Source organism: Vanessa cardui, chromosome 5 (genome assembly GCF_905220365.1).
Source record: "Vanessa cardui chromosome 5, ilVanCard2.1, whole genome shotgun sequence".
NCBI lineage: Eukaryota > Metazoa > Arthropoda > Insecta > Lepidoptera > Nymphalidae > Vanessa > Vanessa cardui.
In genome coordinates this window covers 5,220,565-5,240,697 of record NC_061127.1, presented here as the reverse complement: position 1 = coordinate 5,240,697, position 20,133 = coordinate 5,220,565, and the positions used below count along the sequence as shown (strand labels likewise).

Sequence of the window (20,133 nt, the reverse complement as noted above, 5' to 3'; positions counted from 1 at the left end):
GGAAGCTTCATATGTATAATATATGCACAATAAAGTTGAGAAACACTGATAACTTTAGAAGTTTTGAAAGTGATACCATTGCAAATGCTTTTTGGCCCTTAATAGATAGATATAGAAACAACAAACTAATAAAAGGTCTTAAAAAAAGTCAGAGATGGTATATGTCTATCTCTTGGGGAAAACCCACAATAATCATTTTCATCCTTTACTTTTTACAACAAATATTGGCTATTTACAAAGAGATTTTATAGCAATACAGCATCAATCCTTATCTCATTATGTAACTTATCTAATAGATCACTATAGCCTTGTCGAGCATGTAATTTTAATGAATATTTTTAAAGATATTACAATATTAATGGAATATTAAATTTAAATATATAAATATAAATTTAATATATAAATTTCATAGAAGTTCTGCCACATGTGTATTCCACCAACCCATGTTGGAACAGCGTGGTGGAATATGTTCCAAAGCTTCTCCTCAAAGGGAGAGGAGGCCTTTAGCCCAGCAGTGGGAATTTACAGGCTGTTGTTGTAAAGGATGAAAGATATTATGGCTGGAAAGATTGTTACTTGTGAGATTACATCAGATCAGGGGAGTATGGAAGAAGATATGCTGAGCCATCCCTAAGTAAATTGGGATAAGGGCAGGAGGATGTTTGTATGTATTACAATATTAATAAATACAATAGCGGTTTGTATTGTGTAATGCTAAAAACTGTGGACATTGCACCTTTTCAAAGCTGGGTGGGTCGCAATGTGCATATAAATGAGTAATTCTTAAGGTTGTCAAATAAACAATTTTTAAATAATAATAAAATATACTTAATAATTCATGTACTATACACATAGAAACATCATAATATTAATCAGGCCTCAACAGCAATCTTCTTCGTGCTAGATTTTGTTCTTTGAGGTCTTTCTGGTTCCTTTTCTTCAACAACATCAGGCAATTTATCCGTAGGCACTTCAGGCAACTCATCCTTCACATCAAGTATTGCTTCTAGTTCTGCATCAATGGCTTCATCATCCTCTTCAGTTAATTGACCAGAAATTAGTTCATCTATTTCTCGTTGTTTTTCTATACCCTCTCTTGTTTCATCCAAAATCTTCTCTATATCATCAATGTTGAGAATATCATGAACCTTTTTCAGAGCTTCGTTTCCAGTCTTTAAACCATCCAGAACCTAAAGAAAATTAAAGAAAGTCAAAAAATATTCTAAAAAGAATTAAATGTAAATTAGTTAATACTGAAAAATTGCATTAACTTTACCTGTACTTCAATTTGAGTAAATTCTAGATCATGCGTAAGTTGTTCTAATTTTTCTAACTGAATATCAGCATTTTGTAGCAACTTTTCTTGGTATTTTTTCTTTTTAAGTAGTGACTTCGCTCTGTCGCGTTTATCTTCGGCCAATAATTTTTTCGCCAAAAGCCGATCTTTTTCTAAATTTAATTCGATTTTCTTTTGATATTGTTTTAACTTATCTCTTTGTTGCTTCAATTGTAAGATAGCTTTATCTTGTTCAGTGACTCTGCTGACGGGTTTCTTACTTTTACTAAATAGCCCACCCATTTTACTTACACTATTTGAAATATTTAAAACAATAATAAAAGCGCAATATTTATGGAAAATAACATTACTGTTGAATAGGTATATTATTATCAACTTACATTACAAATAGGAATGATTACAATAATATAATACAAATTTAAGTGTCAAATGTCAATTTCATTATTAGTTTACCACTTTACAGTCAATTTACCTAACAGCTTTGAATATCAGTCTTTTTAGTCACTATTTCTATTGGTGTTGCTAAGTAATTTATATCTTATCGAACTATATTTTTCTTCTTTTTGGCTTTATTTATAGAAATAAGTGATAAATTCCCAAATAATCGTCTTTGCACTCATAGAAGGAGGTCTTCGAATTAAATTCTTATCGGCGTGTAGTTGTTAAGCGTTAGACGACTATAAGTAAAGACAGCAAAAAATGGAAAATGTTATTTATTTGATAACAAAAATTTATTTGCGGTCGATTATATTTTCCAGTGTGATGAAGTGATGAAGAAAATAGTTCATTATCTCATTCCACTACACTGTTCCACTACTATACACTTATATGTGTATGTGTACTAGGATTCCATCTGATTCAATGTACGTTATTACCAAAAAAATTAAGTGACATGGTCTCACAATGACTCACATATAAAGTTTTCCTGTTATAATCTCATGATTATAGTATTATAGTATGAATATACTCTACTCATCTAACAATCTTTGTTTTAAGTTTAATTGAATCACTATAGATATTATATGAACTACATATTAGTTGTAAAAATACATATATTCATTAAATCTAAAACACAATCAATATTAATAAACGTTTGTATACAGAGCAAAATTAATGTTAATCTCAACTATAAAGACCCTATTCCAAATGGGTTTCATGATTGTCTATACTTTTTTTTATCTGCAGAGTGCAGTCTAAGTAATCTGCGAAGCTCGTTTTATTTTATCTACGGGTTCCATTTACTGTCGCTTGTTAATTGTTAACATTATCATTATAATATTCGTTCAAATGTAGTCATTAAAACAAACGACTAGCTTATTTCCGCATTGTTACGTAGCAATATCTAACTTATAAAGGGTTTGAAAATAGAGGAGGTACGATTTTATGAGTTAGCTTTTTACAAACTATCAAATCATGGCAGTGTTAGCAGCGGCACAACTGCTTGACGAGTTAATGGGAAGACATCGAAATACTAATCCAAATGAAAAAATTAAAAAACCAAACTGGGAAGATCCAGAAGTAAGTGTCAATCTTAATTTTAATGTTTTTTAAATTCATATAACCTATACCGACTGATAAATGCCGACAAAAAACCTAGTGTCGGCATTTTTGCAGTAGGAGTTTGTCGGCATTATTTATACATTTAAATATCTACTATTTGAACCAATTGTAAATTTATAAATTGTTAGAAGTAAAATACTAATTTAGCCATTTTGTTTCAGTATTGTAAATATTATATGGTTAAGTTCTGTCCTCATGATTTATTTGTAAATACACGGGCCGACCTTGGTGCTTGTCCAAAAGTACATGACGATGAAGTCAAGGAATTGTTTGAAAAGGCGGAAGGGTCTTATAAGAAAGCTCAATATGTTGAAGAGTTCCTGCGATTTTGCCGTCACATGATCAGTGATGTTGAAAGTAATTATTACCTGAAATTAATTTTAAAAATTATTGATAATTCATTATACTGACTTTTAATATAAAGTAAAAGTGTTTATATTTTATTACATTTTGCTTAGTGTGCTTACATATTATTTGACAATGTGAAATTGTTAACAGTACAATGTAAAAGTAGCAACCAAATTACAAAATTATAATATTCATTTTTTGTTATGTTTCAGGAAAAATTCAAAAAGGTAAACAAAGATTAGAACTGATGAATTCAAAACCTGAAGGACCACCTATGACACAAGCTCAAACAGAAAAAAATATGGAGCAGGTAATTTTGGACACCATATAAATATCTTCACCATTATAAGTACATAATTGACTCATATTTTGTGAGTTTTGAACAACTATTGAAATAGACTATTCCAATCAAAGTAACATTAAAAAGAAACAAAACTCAGATTTACATTGTCCATCCAATTAGCTAATTGCTTAGCTGTATTGTACCCTACTTAAGTTCTCGATAAATCATACATATGTATGTTCATACTATTCTACTGAATAAATTATATCCATTTAATTTTCCTCCAAATTTCCATTTACTGCTTGGTGAAAACCATACATAGAACTCTAAAAGTAAAATAACTACTAATATGAAAGAGTTGGTTTCTCCAGCATTAGTATTTTCTTTTGGTCTTACTTTGAGAGGTTCATCCTTGTTGATGTAATGTAGATTTTGTTGAATGATGTAACTCTTTTTATTTTTATTTCAATTATTATCATTGGTACAAATACTTTTAGGTTAAACTTTTATCGGAAAAGATTAGTGCTTTAGTCAGAGAGGCAGAGGAAGCAGGTACCTGTGGGAATGTAGAACAAGCTCAAGGTCTAATGAAGCTGTGTGACAGATTGAAAGAAGAAAAAGAAACACTCCTGAAACAACAAGAAAATAGGTATCATACATAAAATATATAAAACATCATATTATATAATATGTTCTTTTTTAAGATTACTATAAAACATTATTTTCACGAAAGAATTCCATTGAGAATTATTTAAAGATTGCATGTGACACCTAAAACTTCATAAAAAACAACAAAATAAATATGTACCTAAACTGTATTTATATAGGCTCTTATAAGCTTATGAATTGAAATTTAAAAGATTAATTATGTTATATAATTACATATTACTAATTAATACCTTATAAAACTGTAATGTGAGATTTAAATAGTTTAATTTGCTAAATGTGTTACAACATTTTCTTTACATTTTGTATTTATACAATGTTTGAGTATCAATACTTTTACATCTATTATGTATATATATGTGCAACACTAAAACTAATAATTGATTGTTTAGTATTAAATAATGATAATCCATTTCAGCCACTGGTCAATGACAGCAGAGTTAGCAGCAGCTCAAGAGAAGCAGATGGAAGTGTGTCCTGTGTGCGGAGCATTTCTTATTGTAGGTGATGCACAGCAGAGAATAGATGACCATCTTTCGGGAAAACAACATGTCGGGTAAATATTTTTGCAAGGTTTTACTTTAAAATCCTCAGTGGGACAATATTTGGAGAAATAGAGAGAAGTAACTACATTTAAAATTACACTAGTATGTATTATAAATACAAAAGTTTCTTTGAATATTGTTGATATTATTGGAATAGCACATAGGTCCTTTTATTATAATTCATTCAAATCAAATGTGTGGGCAGTAGAGCAGATGTGTTACAGTTAGTACTTTATACTTTTGAGCTGTGAGACACTTGAATCAATAACATCTATTAATAATTTATATTATTATGTATGGTTTTTGAAAATATATTGCTTTAAATTATTTCTATTATCAAAATTTATATTTAATAGTAATGGGTATGTATTATTATTAAGAATAAACAAGTCATATACTAAAGTAATATACAAATAATAATAAGACTTCAATCATGCTGTATGTCCATAATAAAATCTAAAGCTTCATAAAATGTACAGTAGTATGTGACTTAATTAATCACAAATCTACTTGAGAACTGAATTCAAAATATTCCGACATAGTGAAAATCTTAATATTAAAAGTGTATGCAACTAGCTATGCTAGGCTTTTTAAAATTACATATAAGGCTCATTTTTAACTTTTCCCACAACCTGAGATTTCCTTCTGTAACATTGAACCACGTGAAATTCATCATGAAATTTATCATGCGTGTTTATTATAAATAAGCTGTTATAGGGTGGGTGCAATTCATACTTTTCGATTACGTCTTTTCGAATATTGATATTGAAAATTTAGAACATCATAATATAAAACTTAATGTTACGATACAGATACTTCAAATTGCGTCAAGCTTATGAAGAAATGAATGAAGCTCGTGAGAAGGAACAACAAGAAAAGGAGAGAAGACGTCGCGAGGAAAGAGATAGAGAGCGTAATATTCGTGGTGGCGGTTTGGGATCCGATAGACGTGATCGCGAAAGGATGGAAAGAGACCGCGAGCGTGACAGAGATAGAGACAAGGACCGTGACAAGGACAAGGATAAGGAAAGAGAGCGTCATAGGTAGTCACATTTAATTTTGTACTCTTCTGATATTAGATTTTAAATTAACATGGCTATTTTTATTATTAAAGTTATTAATTTCGGGGTATGTACCATGTTTTTTATTTTTGTTCGTTTTGTTGTTTCGTGAACAAGACATTCGTAGACAATGTCGAAATATCGAGCTCCACCAAACAAAAATAAAAAACATCCCGAAATTAATCTTCTGATATTTCACTAATAATTAGTTATTATCAGTGTGTTTTATCACATCTTGTCTCTGTGGTCATAAAATTCGTAAATGTTGAACTGTTTTGAAAGACTAGAGCTCTAACAAAAATTTATATCGTTATTCTGCCATAACACAGTCACATAAAAAAAGTAAATCATAATAAAATAAAGACACTTAAGGCATATTGACAACACATATGTAGAGATTTGGATATTTGAGAAATTATGTTTTCTTTAAGATCAAATCGCGATGAACGTCCTGGACGCCATGAAGAACGTGATCGCGAACGCGAACGGGACCGGGAGCGCGATCGTGATCGGGACAAGGACAGGGAGAGGGATCGGGACAAGGAGCGGGAACGCGATCGCGATAAGGATCGGGACCGGGACCGCGACAGGAAACATCGCAGGGAGAGAAGTGAGTTAAAATTATGTTAATTTTCTGTTTTTTTTTTTTTTTTTTTTTTATAATGCTCATAAATAGTAAGTATTAGTTCTAAATGCTGTTAAATGGCGTAAACAAAACCAAACTTTTTTCTGTTTGCAAGACTGCTAGGATACAGATTAAAATTGGTCGTTCATAAAACAATAGAGAATATATGATTTTACATTGTTTTATACCAGCATACCTTACAGGTAATTTTATAGATATTTTACCAATACAAAAATTCAAAAGATAAATTTGTCATTTTATTTTATTAAATTTTTGTATTGTATTTCTAAAATTACCCATCACTGACAACGCTGTTTTAAAAGCTCGAACCCACTGCGCTTAAAAGCATTTGAAACATATAATATAATACATAAAGATATTATAATATACCTCGGAAGGGTTTAGTTTTGTAATTTTTACTTCGATATGGTGTAGATCCGTAACTGATAAAGTACTTTTTTCAGAAAATTCACACGAGCGTCCCCGCCGGCGTTCTCGCGAGCGTCACTAGCGAATCACTGAGGTATCACATAAGCACCTCGAACCGGTAAGCATATACATAGTGTTATTTTTCAATCCACAAATGACGCTACTACATAAAAGTCAACCGACACCAGTACATTAACTAGACAATGACAACCTAACAACCGATTCAGACAATCTCGCCCCGAATGTTGATACAATATATAAGTAATAAATTGAACACTGTTATTTTACAGCTTTAGTAACATACCAAAATAAAACTTCGGTTTATGGCAAACTATGGGGAGTAATGCCCCGTTGCACTCTCGATTCGATAGTTGTCGTCACACCGACGGACTTGGCAGGTATTTGATACGTATTATGAATAGCTGGAAGCCGAGCAAGTTGGAAGGCTTTTTGGTCAATCGCAATCATTCTTAAACATAATCGTTATTAAAAAAAGAACTTAGCGATTGACCAATGAGAATTTAGATGTGCTGTCCGCATTGACGTCGTCTAGTTGAGGTATTTTTAATGTATGTTTCGTCGTCTTGAATTTCGAGTTGCTACGGTCGAGCCGCTGGTGCAGATGCCCTGCCAGGTATTTGTTAGGTTTTCGGTTTTGGGAAATAGGCTCACGAAATATGGATAAACTGCAAACAATTGTTGTAGGGCTTCAATGAAAGTTTTAAATAAATTTGTCGATCAATCTAGTCACAACGTCGTTTTATTCGCTTTGAATAAATTACAATGAATGGACAAGTGAAGGGAGCATGTTCCATATGCTTCTTGTTTCACAAAACGGATGCTGTTTTAACATCATCTTCTGTGCATTTCCAGGTACCCTATATATGGCAACAAGCCTTTTGTTTAAAAAAACTTTTCATACTATCAAGTTTTTATTTTAAAGGTCAATGCAAATCAATATTTATACTTGATGCCATATTCAAAGTTATCTTTTACCCACTATCCCAAATGAAATAAACTGACAATGATTGACAACTAAGATAACCTTAAATTAAAAAAAATGCTTTAATAGCAATCATTGGTCGCAGTATATTTCATAATAAATGTTCTCATATTTTCGTTACTAGCGTATCGATGGACTTTTCAGTTGGCAAACGACAATAGACGAAGATCGACATCGCCGGGGCGTCTCGACCACAGACAATGAGGTACTTTTGAAATTAAGACAACAGAGAGCCGCTGAAGAGGCGAAGGCATTCGTCGATTATAACCGTCACTTTGGACATCGGTTTCGAGGTGACATAGAATAGTTTCGTGTAAAATAACAATTTTCTATTAATTCCATAATGGTTTATTCAAATGCATGTATCGTCTTGCGTTTTTAAATAAACTTGTTATTATTTCGAATTAGACTCTAAGTACGTGTAAAATGTAGCTACCTCGGCAAATGTTTTTTTCCCTAGGAAGGTTATTTCTGTAAACCAGATACCACTGAGGAGTGACTTCAGGTATTTATCGAACTTTTATTTCGTTATAATATAATTGTGATTAATTTGTTTTGTATGACTATAAAGTGTGAACCAATAGGGATTGTCCATATTAATATAATAAAACAATACTATAATGCAACCGTCTTTTATTGTCAATTGTCCCTTTAGAATACAATATCAATCGACCACTTACTAATTATTATGATATATTATGACATAATCATATAATTATCTCTATTTTGATATCTTCAAAAAGTGTAACAATATCTCTTCGCGTTTGTCTAACATGTATCTTGATATTTTTCCTTTGGATAAAAATTTTACAATTTAATCTTTTTACAGACAATTATTAACGTTATAACGCAACGTTATAAATAAACTAACATTACTTGCATATTTAGGGTTCTAAGTACAGCGGAACTTAAATTATTGTTAAAATATTTATTTTATACTAGCTGTGCCTGCGAATAACTACACCTATAACCATTGTTTGAATTAACAAAATAGTTATTTTTGTAACCTTATAAAAGGGGAGGGGGTGCGAAAGAAATTCAAGTAATAGATGCTGAATAGACTGGATTTAAGTGTTAAAATTGGTCGAATATTGATCCGGTATCGCTGGCTGGATCAACGTTATCTGTTATATAGAGTAAACATTCACTTAAATAGCATATATACCGGCAATTTTTACTCTGTCGAGCTATGTCTCAAATCAGTAACATTACATAATAAAAAAAGTCAATACATAACAAAAAATAGTCAATATTCGACTTAAAATTATAAACAAAACACTATATAGGTTCCATATAAATTGAAGTAGTATTTTTGCATATTAAAAATATTAAAATAAATATTATTTAAACCTATTTCTTTTATATAAGCATGCTATTATAATAATCTTGCCCTTGAAGAGGCTGCATGGTGTAAAACTTTTGCCTGATTCACGAGAAAACAATTCAACGATAAAAAGACATCTGACAATTCACGTCAAATCTTGAGGTTTAAGGTTAGGTATTTAAAATGTTTGTAAACAGTAAATTTATAATAAGCAAACAATAGTTATTTAAAATTGTTTTTTTTATGGCTATTGTTTAATGAAATCTAAATTAGATGGTATTAAAACTAGCTAGAGGTATGTATAAGACTATTTAATAATTTAAATTACTTTATAAATAAAATAGTTACCCTGCTTTTAGCATATTAAATGCAAATGATCTTTAAAAATATTAAAAATTAGCTCATTAACTGATATCCATAATATGATTCAATAATTATTGTTATTGATTTGAAAAAAGACGAAATTCATGTTTTTCAGAATATTTATGAGATTTAATTTGAAATAATGAATTCGGACAATGATGTGGTATCAGATCAAGAAGCTAGAGCTCAGTTAAGAGAATCATTTCTTAAAGCTATGAATGAGTTAAAAGGTAAGTAAAATAAGGATATGAATTATTGACAATTGTAAGTATATTTGAATTCTAAAATAATATTATGAGGTTATAAATGAAAGTTAAGGACCTGAAAATTCAATCATACTTGACTGATTTGCATTGATTAAGATTAACACTTCTAACAATATGTCATATATAGCTTTACCTTTTCGTTTCATTAGATTAATTAAATATTTCAGGAGAGCCATGTAAAATTCTGACATACGAGCAATCTACACTGGAAGCTACTTTCTCTGGATGGAAACCTGACAATTCCGAAATACTTGTGCATGATTTAAAAACTCCTGCTAACATTGAAATGGCATCTGCTTTGCTCAGAACACCTGATATTTTAGCAATTAAATTTGAAAAATCACTTGTATAACCCAACACTGATTTGCTACTGTCTGATAATAATTGTTTCTCTACAATGTTGGTATCTTATCACTAAACTTTGTGCAAATAACAATCTATTTTACCTGACTTTTTGACTTATGTAACCAGTGGAATTTACTTGACTAATTTAATTTGTAAATGTTAAAACATATTTTTAAGATATATTATGATTACTACATAATCAGTCAGGAGGTTTTAAATAAAGTTATATTAATAAGTTTTATATATATCAAGTTTTTTTTTTTAATTATTTAATACATGTAAAATATTATCATATTTCCCTGTCGAATCGAGATTTCTCCTAATTTTACAGGTAAAAATTGTATAAACTCCCCTTTACTCCTCTTGAAGTTATAATTTCTAAAAGTTTAAGTTTGAAGTCAATCAGACTTATTATGGTTATGTTATGGATACCCCTTAGATACCCCCTAGTTGATGGAGACTCGCATAGGCGGGCCGGCCGTCAAGGCGTCAGGGTTGCATGCGAAAGCGATCTCTTGGCGCCCGCCGAAGACACGATGAAGCTAACGCTGGTTTTTTAGTGGATTTCGCCGGTGTACCCGGGCGCACTCCGCGTCCAGGGCACCGGTGAGTCCTTCACACTCAATTCATTGCTCAGCGTTTATCCAGCGAGATAAAAAAGGATGGTATGGATGGATATATAATTTCGGATCTGAAAGATCTTTTGTCCGAATTTTTCTTAGAGGCAATTAATTTTCCGGTGAATCAAAATAAGTTCCTATTTTTTTTTAATTTTTGGATAGCTAAAGTAAACGGGAATGGTTTTTAAAGTTTAGTTTATAAGACTTTATCGCGTTTTTTTAAATACTCTTATTCATCTTCAATTTTTAAATTTGGACCGATAATTACTGTTTTAATATTAATCATTTTTTTAATAAAAGCTAGAAAACGTGATAACTCAAAAATGGTTCACTTTTGTATTATGCGTATGGGGATTTAAATTATCGCAAATAGTCGCCTCTATCATCTCCTAGCGGAAATACGTCGCGTTACCAATAACCCCGCACAAATAATATTGTACCGTTTTCAAATACGGTTACGAATATGAAATTATTTCGGGTTATCCGATAGTTGCGGATAATTTTAGTTTCAGGCATAACTTTATTTAGAAATAACATATATAATAATAATATATGTATGTATATAATAATTATAAAAATAATTAAAGTATATTTTTTAATCGGTTTCAGTTAGGGTTAAATAAAACTAACTACGACACATTTGCTACTTTATATATAACTAGCGTCGTAATGATTATATCGCTTTCTTCTGTCTCCTAATTAGATCTCCGTAGTATTTTATTTTATGAGATGCATCATTTAGAGGTTCATCATGAAATAAAATATTAAATGAATTATAATAAATAATCTTCGGTTATAATTAAGTATTGTTAATAGAAATTAAAATAACAGTTTTGTTTTTTTACCTAGTTAAATAAATTGATTCATAATTTACCGAAATAAAAGTAAAAAAACAACAACAGTATAAACAAAAGTCATAGTTTCATTTAAACCTAGTTTAAATAAATAGGTTTTAATAATAATCGTCGTGATGTAAAAAAAAAAGAATCTTATTTATGTTATCTATGAAATGTAAATATAGGCCGTAGTTTTACGATCCGATGGGACCTGTTGCTGAATCGATCCCAGCGCCTTGTGGCTGTGGCGCACGCTCCACAGAACGCTTTATTTCCAAATCAGTGTCATTGTTTTGAGCGATTGGCTTCGTGTCAAGGCATTTCGTATCTTAACAATTCGCTAAGAAACGACAAAAAAAAAAACATATTGTACCTTTTAAATGTTACATACTTAATTTTTATCGAGTAAGCATTTGAGTTTTACATATTACTGACTTCACTGTACTGTATCTATGTTTGCCTTAGCTCAAAATAAAAAAAAAAAAACAAGTTCGGAGAAATTTGGGTCAATTTCTTATCCTTTTTGTTGAAAATACATATGAAGGAATTTTAAAACACCACAGATTTTTTATTTATAGCTTTAGTTTTGGAGCTTATTTAATCATGCTGATCATTTGGAGTTCGTTGATATAAAATTATAAACGTAAAATAAACTTTTATTGTATATATCTAATACTATATATTGTGCATACACGATTTATTTATATTACATATACATGAAAAACTAAGCGTAATTGTACGTTAGTATGGAAATTAGTAACTAGGCTTTATGAAATAAAGAAAAAAAAGAATCTATAAATTTTTTATTGAATGAGCATTTATGTAAATTCAGGATTGTGCTGTTAGTTTTGAAGTTAATGGAAATCGTTTCAGGTCTATTGCTAAATAAATTCGTGCTATACAAAATTTTATTTGTTAATTTCAGCCTGGCAAAGCGCGTAACAGCCAATTATATTTAATTATGTAACAAAGTTTACTTTAGGTAGCAGTTGAAAAGCTTACGGGCAATTTAAAGGTTGCAAAATTGGGGTTATAAGTAATAGTTGTAGTATACCTTCTGTAATTTAACTGCTTTTACCGACAGCAATTCATGTAAGTGTCGCGCGGTGATTTTAATAGAAATCAATGGTCACGGCAGCTATAACAAAGTAAATATAACATGTAGTTCTTTCGTTGTGTTCTTGATACATCTACGATATCATGAATATTGTTCTTTACGAACATAAATTGTGATTTTCTCAATTGAAACTTTGAAAGGTGAAAAGAACTACACTAGATCCTACTCGCGGCTTTATCCGCGCGGTAGTTGTTTGGTACCCTATGTTATTTTTCTACCCAACGTAAATTAAAAAATGTATGATGGTTGGTTGATTGCTGAAGATCTGAAATGGTAACAAATAATCCAACTTACTTTTGCATTTATAACATTATATATTAAAGAACAAAATATTATAAAAAAAGTAAAGTAACAGCCTGTAAATTTCCCACTGCTGGGCTAATGGCCTCCTCTCCGATTAAGGAGAGGGTTTGGAACATATTCCACCACACTGTTCCAATGCGGGTTGGTGGAATGCACATGTGGCAGAATTTCGATGAAATTAGACACATTCAGGTTTCCTCACGATGTTTTACTTCAAGGCCGAGCACGAGATGAATTATAAACACAAATTAAGCACATATACATATATAGGTAGTGGTGCTTGCCTGGGTTTGAACCCGAAATCATCGGTTAAGATGTACGTGTTCTAACCACTGGGCCATTTCGGCTCAAAAACAAAATATTTAATTTCAATTAATTTTATAAAAATGATCTATGTATAAAAACCGATATATTTCAGCATAATTACTGGAATACACCGCGGTGAAAAGCAGATATCGGAAACGATTTCAATAGGCTTTTACGACCGCCTTAACAGAATTAATTAAAAGAGATTTTTGTTAATTATTATACCCACGTACTATCGAAAACAATGGCACATTAAAATTAATACCTTTTATGATTTATAATTGGTAAACTTCCTTTTAAAATCTTTATTCACCATCGTACTTTTTTTATCCTATTGTTTGTTTTCTGTATAATGTTTTTTACTTATTATGAAATAAATAGTAGGTAACGTCATAATATTTTTAAAACTTAAAAGATGGGAATTTTTATCTATTCTATATACAAAATCAATAAGTATGTCTTAGTTTTATATTTGGTATGTTATAGTAAATTCGGAAGTAAAATAGCATATTTTTATGTTTAACTTATAATCTCTACGAAAACTAATTTTTATAAGTTAAGATTTTTTAAAGTTAAAGCGCGTGATTTGTTGCAAATTTGGAATAAATTGAATGGTTATATTGATTTGATAAGCAATATACAAATCAATTGCACTTTAAAAGTTTCTGCATGAAATTGTTCTCGATGTTAGTAAATCTATTAATAACATTGTTAATAAATGAAAGATAAATTTAAAAAAGTAAGAGTGTAGTTTTGTAATTTGGCATCACGGCCTTTACGTTCTGTGCTACATTTACAAGCCGCAATCTGTAGAATATTGATTAATATATTAGTGAGAAATACGTAACATTATATGTACCTACATAAAACCTTTCAAAATCAGTGTGTACTTGTACATTGAAATTTCGTTTCGTTTTTAACAATGATTACTTTGCCGGAGCACTCTTCGTATAACCCAATGTTTAACTCTCGGCGTAATCCATTACCGAGCAAGTCGAAAAAACTATGCTTTTATCCACTCCCTGAACCTCTGAGTTGAGTTAGGTAATTGAAAGAAATACCACAAAACGCTTTACTACATTAATGGTATTAAATTAATTGCTTATGTCTCTTATAAGTTTATGTTTCTCATAAGTAATTACAACTTCAATTTGGCAATGCTATACGTTTACAAAAAAATACAAGTGTTTTCATTGATAAATAGTTTTCATATATATGGAAATAAATAATGATTTAGAACTTATATATCGGGATTCCTATATGTTTTAGAGTAGCAAAAACCCTAGTAAAAATTATTGAAAGTCTACAATTTAATTTCAAATGTTTGTTCTGGACTCATAATAACACTGAAATTTCTGGGATAAAACCTGGTGAGCACCTTTCAATTGTCAAATGCTCCTTTTGTGTTTATAATTGACCTCATGCTGGGTGAAAGAAAATGTCGTTAGGATACCAGTTTGAAAACCAGCAATGAGCAGCATCCAAATATTCGAAAGGAGAGGAATCCTAACGTTGGGAAATAATTTGTTACCGTAGCAACATAATGAAAATTTACAATATTCGAAAGTTGAAAATTCTAGAATCTAGATTCTACATCGACGGAGTTCGCAAGCTTACTTAAATCACTGTAAGGTTCTTTTTCGAGTCACTTGTGGTTTGAACAAAGGACGGGATCAGCGTTTAGCTACGACGGCGGTAAACGTAAGCTTCTTAAATGTTAAGCCTCCTATAATCTTTAGAGACTCGACATAAAATCTTACTGAACTTTTATGTTATTATAATAGATATAGAAAGATAAAAGCCAAGTGTAAGAAGAGTATGACTTTATTGATTTCTTTTAAGTTACAAAAAGCTTTCAAGTGATATTTAAATCATGAGCAGAGAAGAAAAATATTTTGTTATATAACACGTTCGTGAAGTATTGCCTTTTTTATATATATGGATGTTACTACTTTTAACGTCTTCTCGGATTAATATAAATTTTAGATTGTGGGATTAAGACTGCCCGATTTAATGATAGAACCATTGATTTTTTTATGACTGTATCATTCTTATGATGCTGAAAACTTTGTTAGGAATATTACATTTGTCTTATGAATGTCAACAACATCTGTATCCACCAGTCTTCATCAAAGCAGTTCAGTTAAACAAGCTAGACCTCGAAAAGGTGAAACGATTACTGGCTGTTACTTTTTTTTGTAAATAAATTATATTTTATATCTCTAAACGTGTGTTTTACGAGAGGTTCGGTCTAGTGTTCAATGTTTGTTTAACTCTGTTTACATATACCTTCGAGTGATTGTGTTCAACAAGTAGATAATATGAAGCTGAATAGTATTATGTTATTTCAGGTGAATGCTGCATTAGCGCTGCTACTAATATATTGTTATTGTATGATTTACACTATACACATAAATATTGCTAGGAGTGTGCTGTTAGGGATATAACAAATTAGTAAAATTATCTATATAAGATTTTAAATTAACACGGTTATTTTTATAACTAAAGTTATTAACCGATATTATATATAATATTATAATTTATAATATTAAAATATATTTATAATTAGCTCGATATTTCGACATAAGAGACGAGAGAGTCTCGTGAACAAGACATTCGTAGATAATGTTGAAATATCGAGCTCCACCGAATAAAAATAAAAAACATGGTAAATATCCCGCAATTAATAACTTTAGTAATAAAATTATCTATGTCTGAATCTCATTGTCTTTGATTATCATCATATATGAGAGCAAGCTATAAGTCTATTTTAGAGTAGATTAGTGTCTATGCCTCGAGAGTAGGGTCTATACCGGAGACTGTGGTGAAGTCATATAGGGAATACATTGACGAAAACCGTATTCCGGTTTTATCCGGTTGTAACTTGTATCTGAATGCGATTTGATGGTCCATGGGCGGTGGTACCTAGTCACTTTCCATTTGTGAGTTTCCTAATCGTTTATACCTATATCTTAAAAAGGAAAAAAAAAACAGAATATAGTGTAACAAAGTCGTTAAACATGTGAAACCCGAATAACTTGCGTAGTAACGATGCGTCGTTTTAATTTTAAACAGTTTATATTTCTTCATTTTTACTACAAAAATAAAAAAATAGTATTTTTTTTTAATTTGTTTATGTAACACGAAACAAATATACGAAACCTAAAATAATTGTAGTCGTAATATCGATATATAATTATTTGTAATAATTAAATATCGACTATTTTACAAAGTATCAAGGCTAACAATCTAAGAAACAACTGATAATTATTAACCTTATTCTAGATTTAATGCGAGCCAACGTTCACTAGGGTAGGATTATAAAGATGAAAAGGGCCTGGCAAATATTGGTTTCCGTCTCTAACTTCTGGGTCTCTCGCAAACAGTGCTAAGGGTCAGATCAGCACACAAAGGACTTAACGAATTTAATGGCGAAACTACAAGTGTAAAAGTGTTTGTTTTTTAGTGATTACACTCATTATTTAAAACACTAAAAAAATTATGAAGTCTGTTGAAAAAATCTTTCAAGTATTTATAATTTCTTTTTTTTTCATGTTATGGTTTGCGGACGAGCATATGGACCACCTGATGGTAAGTGGTCACCATCACCCATAGGCAATGACGCTGTTAGAAATATTAACTATTCCTTACATCGTCAATGTGCCACCAACCTAGGGAACTAAGATGTTATGTCCCTTGTGCCTGTAGTTACACTGGCTCACTCACCCTTAAAACCGGAACACAACAATACTGAGTACTGTTATTTGGCGGTAGAATAACTGATGAGTGGGTGGTACCTACCCAGACGGATTTGTACAAAGCCCTACCACCAAGTAAATTCTTAATGTTAATTGCCAACTTCCATTCAATCACTGTAAGAAATAAAAAAGTAAAGAAGACTGCAATTAAAATATTTATACCCAACATGTAGAAACTGGTCACAGCTGAAACAAGCCGTAAGAATCTGGTGAATCTTTTTTACATGAATATTACAGCTTTGCTCGTAAAAGTTTTTATTTTAGGGACTTAAAAAACCATTTTTTGTAAGACCCTAATAATATTTTGTTGATGATTTAATATTTATATTACAGTAAAAAATCTTTATTACGATCTTCATAATGATGTATTCCTGAAGGATTTCGCCAATCTAGCTGACAAGTACTCCAGACTGCACAACTGTACAGGACATGTACTATATTTCCCAAGTGCTCTGCATACCTATTTCTATTTAGCATAAAAATGGGAACATTCAATTTTAACTGTTAAAATTATCTGTGATTGGAATCATTTACTAACAATATTTTTATTTGTTGAATTACGATTTAATGCTTAAGTGCGGAAATATGATTTATTTTTTAAAATCTAATTGAGTTTCAGATATATTTGTTTCATGAGTATTTTATGTATAAAGGATTCTATTTTCGAGGCTATTATTTACAATCTTTTTAGGAACTTTTAATGGGATATATTTTTCAAAGGAAATCCAACCAAAGTGCGATCTGATCCATCATTATTGTTGATAAATTGACAGATATTTATGTATCCAAAAATAAACATATGAATAAACTGATTAATAATATTTTAATAACGTCCAAATCTTAAGTTAAATTAATGAAATATTAGAAATTAATTGACATTTACACAGATAAAAAATAAATAAAACAAAGCCCATTGTCTATGTTCAAAATGGCGGAATAACCGTTAACGTTTAAAGCGAGCACAGATTGCAATCTAGCTTGTCGTACCAACCAATCAGCGCGGTGCAACAGCTTAAATGTTATAAACTGCAAATCGAAAAATCGAACTGGCTTAAGAAAATACGACTATTAGAACAACGTAGATTAAGTCGACACAGTTATTGTTTATTGATCATAATGGCAGATTTATATGCTACTAGATGTCGCCCGCGGATTCGCTCGCGTTTTAGAGGTTTGATTGTCATGTTCATGAGTTAGGTAGATAAAAAAGTAGCTCATATATTATGTATATTTGTTTGACACCAAATTTCATAAAATTTGGTTTAGTGGTTTGGGAGTGAAACAGTGACAGACAGACAGAATTACTTTCACATTTATAATAATGTAATAGATATTTTGTTTTGTTGTCTATCTATTTAAATCATAAGAAAACCCAGTCATTAAAGTTTCAGGAGACAAAATATCTGCAAAATGTGATTGGACGGAATTATTAAAATTTTTACCTAATTCTATGGACGTCGGTGGTAAGTCTAAGAAGTCACTTAGACTCACCACCAGAAATAAATATTATTTTATTATGTATTCCATAAACATAAAAATAAAATGTTATACCCTAAGATTTTTGTAACAATTATTCTATTCATTTAAATAAATGTTATGTATTGATATCTATACTTTATTAAAAATCCATTAATAACAATAATTATAAAGAAGCATGAACAATACCCACGCATAAACAAATATTCTGAAACATATATGTAGCGTTTTATATTAAGGATATTAAATTGTAGTAAATATTGTCAATAATACATTTTACACGCGACGCCGTATGAATAGTATCCATTTTAAATATTTGAAAATGAATGTTTTGCCGGATTATTTGATTTACTCGAGTAACGGTAAAAACACACTTAATTTAAATATTAATATGTGTGTGCCATTATGATTTTTATATTTAGTGACAGCTCCCGGTTGACGCTTTATCATTTTTTATCATGATCGTGCAAAGGTATAACACAATACAGACTTAATTATTTTTTTAAATATTTTATTTATCTTGTCAGTAATTTAAAAGTTCACATACTTTAAATGGAAATACTGAAAATGATGATTACCGAATGTAATATTAGTGAGCTTTTTCACCTTTTGTACTGATTCTGTTTTTTTTTAGGAATTGATTAATTTAATGAAGTAGATAACAATAATGGTGAAATAGTTACGGGTAGTTTCATGTTTCGAAAGTGATTGATTGAGTCTTATGACGGGTCTTTCGAAGACATAGGTTCATATTTTTTTTTTAATTCAACTGTATACTTTAAAAAATATATATTGTTTTTTAATTTGTGTTGGTATAATTCAGTGATATAGAGAAAGAATATTCTGAGGATTAAAAAAATTTTGAATTGTTTCAAAACGACTTAGCCTAACCAATTATTAAAAGATACATTTCAAAGGCTATAATTTTATTAGACATCGAATCAGTTTCAGTAATCTAGTATTTATCTTCGTCGTTAAGAATTCAGCTCACTCACTTTATATCTGTGACGAGATCATAAATCATCTTGCGGGCGTTAACGAGCGAACATCTCAGATACACCAACTGCGTCTGACTACACTATTAAACTTGACATTTCTGTTGTAACCCAATGAAAATATGTTGAAAGTTATTTTTTATCGCATATAATTAACATACTTCTTGTACTCACGGTGTAACCATTATGTCATTGTTGTGTTTTAAAATACTTTACCAAGGTTATTTTCATCTTAAGAGGCGAGATGGTCCAGTGGTTAGAACGTGTGCAACTTAACCGATGATTACGAGTTCAAACCCAGGCAAGCACCACTATAATAGAATACTCATGTGCTTAATTTGTGTTTATTATTCATCTCGTTCTCGGCAGTAAAGGAAAACATCGTGAGTAAACCTACATGTGTCTAATTTCATAGAAATTCTGCCACATGTGTATTCCACCAACCTGCATTGGAACAGCCTGGTGGAATATGTTCCAAACCTTCTCCTCAAAGGCAGAGGAGGCTTTTACCCCCGCATTGAGAAATTTACAGGCTGTTGTTGCTGTTGATGATGTTCCTCTTACTTGATTGGTTGCTTTTTTAAGGATTTATTAAATATATAATGTA

The 20,133-nt window shown here is 30.6% G+C and overlaps 2 protein-coding genes across 7 annotated transcripts; one reads left to right on the top strand and one right to left on the bottom strand.

The window, feature by feature from the left end:
• Positions 1-825: 825 nt before the first annotated feature.
• Positions 826-1,733, bottom strand: LOC124529708 (charged multivesicular body protein 6-A). The gene is made up of 2 exons (XM_047103585.1): positions 1,277-1,733; positions 826-1,190 (listed from the first exon to the last, which is right to left on the bottom strand). Exons 1-2 carry the CDS (start codon positions 1,577-1,579, stop codon positions 873-875), a joined length of 621 nt encoding a protein of 206 aa, XP_046959541.1. The 5' UTR covers positions 1,580-1,733; the 3' UTR covers positions 826-872.
• A 762-nt stretch (positions 1,734-2,495) lies between these two features.
• On the top strand, positions 2,496-8,443 carry LOC124529694 (luc7-like protein 3). Of its 6 annotated transcripts, none has more exons than XM_047103563.1 (9): positions 2,496-2,815; positions 3,019-3,214; positions 3,418-3,515; positions 3,986-4,137; positions 4,573-4,710; positions 5,512-5,742; positions 6,192-6,370; positions 6,850-6,932; positions 7,962-8,443. In XM_047103563.1, the coding sequence occupies exons 1-8, from the start codon at positions 2,711-2,713 to the stop codon at positions 6,894-6,896; spliced, it is 1,146 nt and encodes a 381-aa protein (XP_046959519.1). In that variant the 5' UTR covers positions 2,496-2,710; the 3' UTR covers positions 6,897-6,932; positions 7,962-8,443. The 6 variants fall into 6 exon arrangements, with proteins under 6 accessions (XP_046959519.1, XP_046959520.1, XP_046959515.1 ...); XM_047103564.1 differs by having other exon boundaries at positions 7,105-8,443; XM_047103559.1 differs by having other exon boundaries at positions 6,192-6,374.
• Positions 8,444-20,133: the final 11,690 nt, after the last annotated feature.

Bases quoted from the DNA above. Each gene is read 5' to 3' on its own strand.
- LOC124529708 (XM_047103585.1), bottom strand. From the start codon at position 1,579: ATGGGTGGGCTATTTAGTAAAAGTAAGAAACCCGTCAGCAGAGTCACT. The intron at 1,191-1,276 runs GTAAAGTTAATG...AATTTTCTTTAG, and splicing joins TTACTCAAATTGAAGTACAG to GTTCTGGATGGTTTAAAGAC.
- LOC124529694 (XM_047103559.1), top strand. From the start codon at position 2,711: ATGGCAGTGTTAGCAGCGGCACAACTGCTTGACGAGTTAATGGGAAGA. The intron at 4,711-5,511 runs GTAAATATTTTT...GTTACGATACAG, and splicing joins TCGGGAAAACAACATGTCGG to ATACTTCAAATTGCGTCAAG. The intron at 6,375-6,849 runs GTTAAAATTATG...TACTTTTTTCAG, and splicing joins CATCGCAGGGAGAGAAGTGA to AAAATTCACACGAGCGTCCC.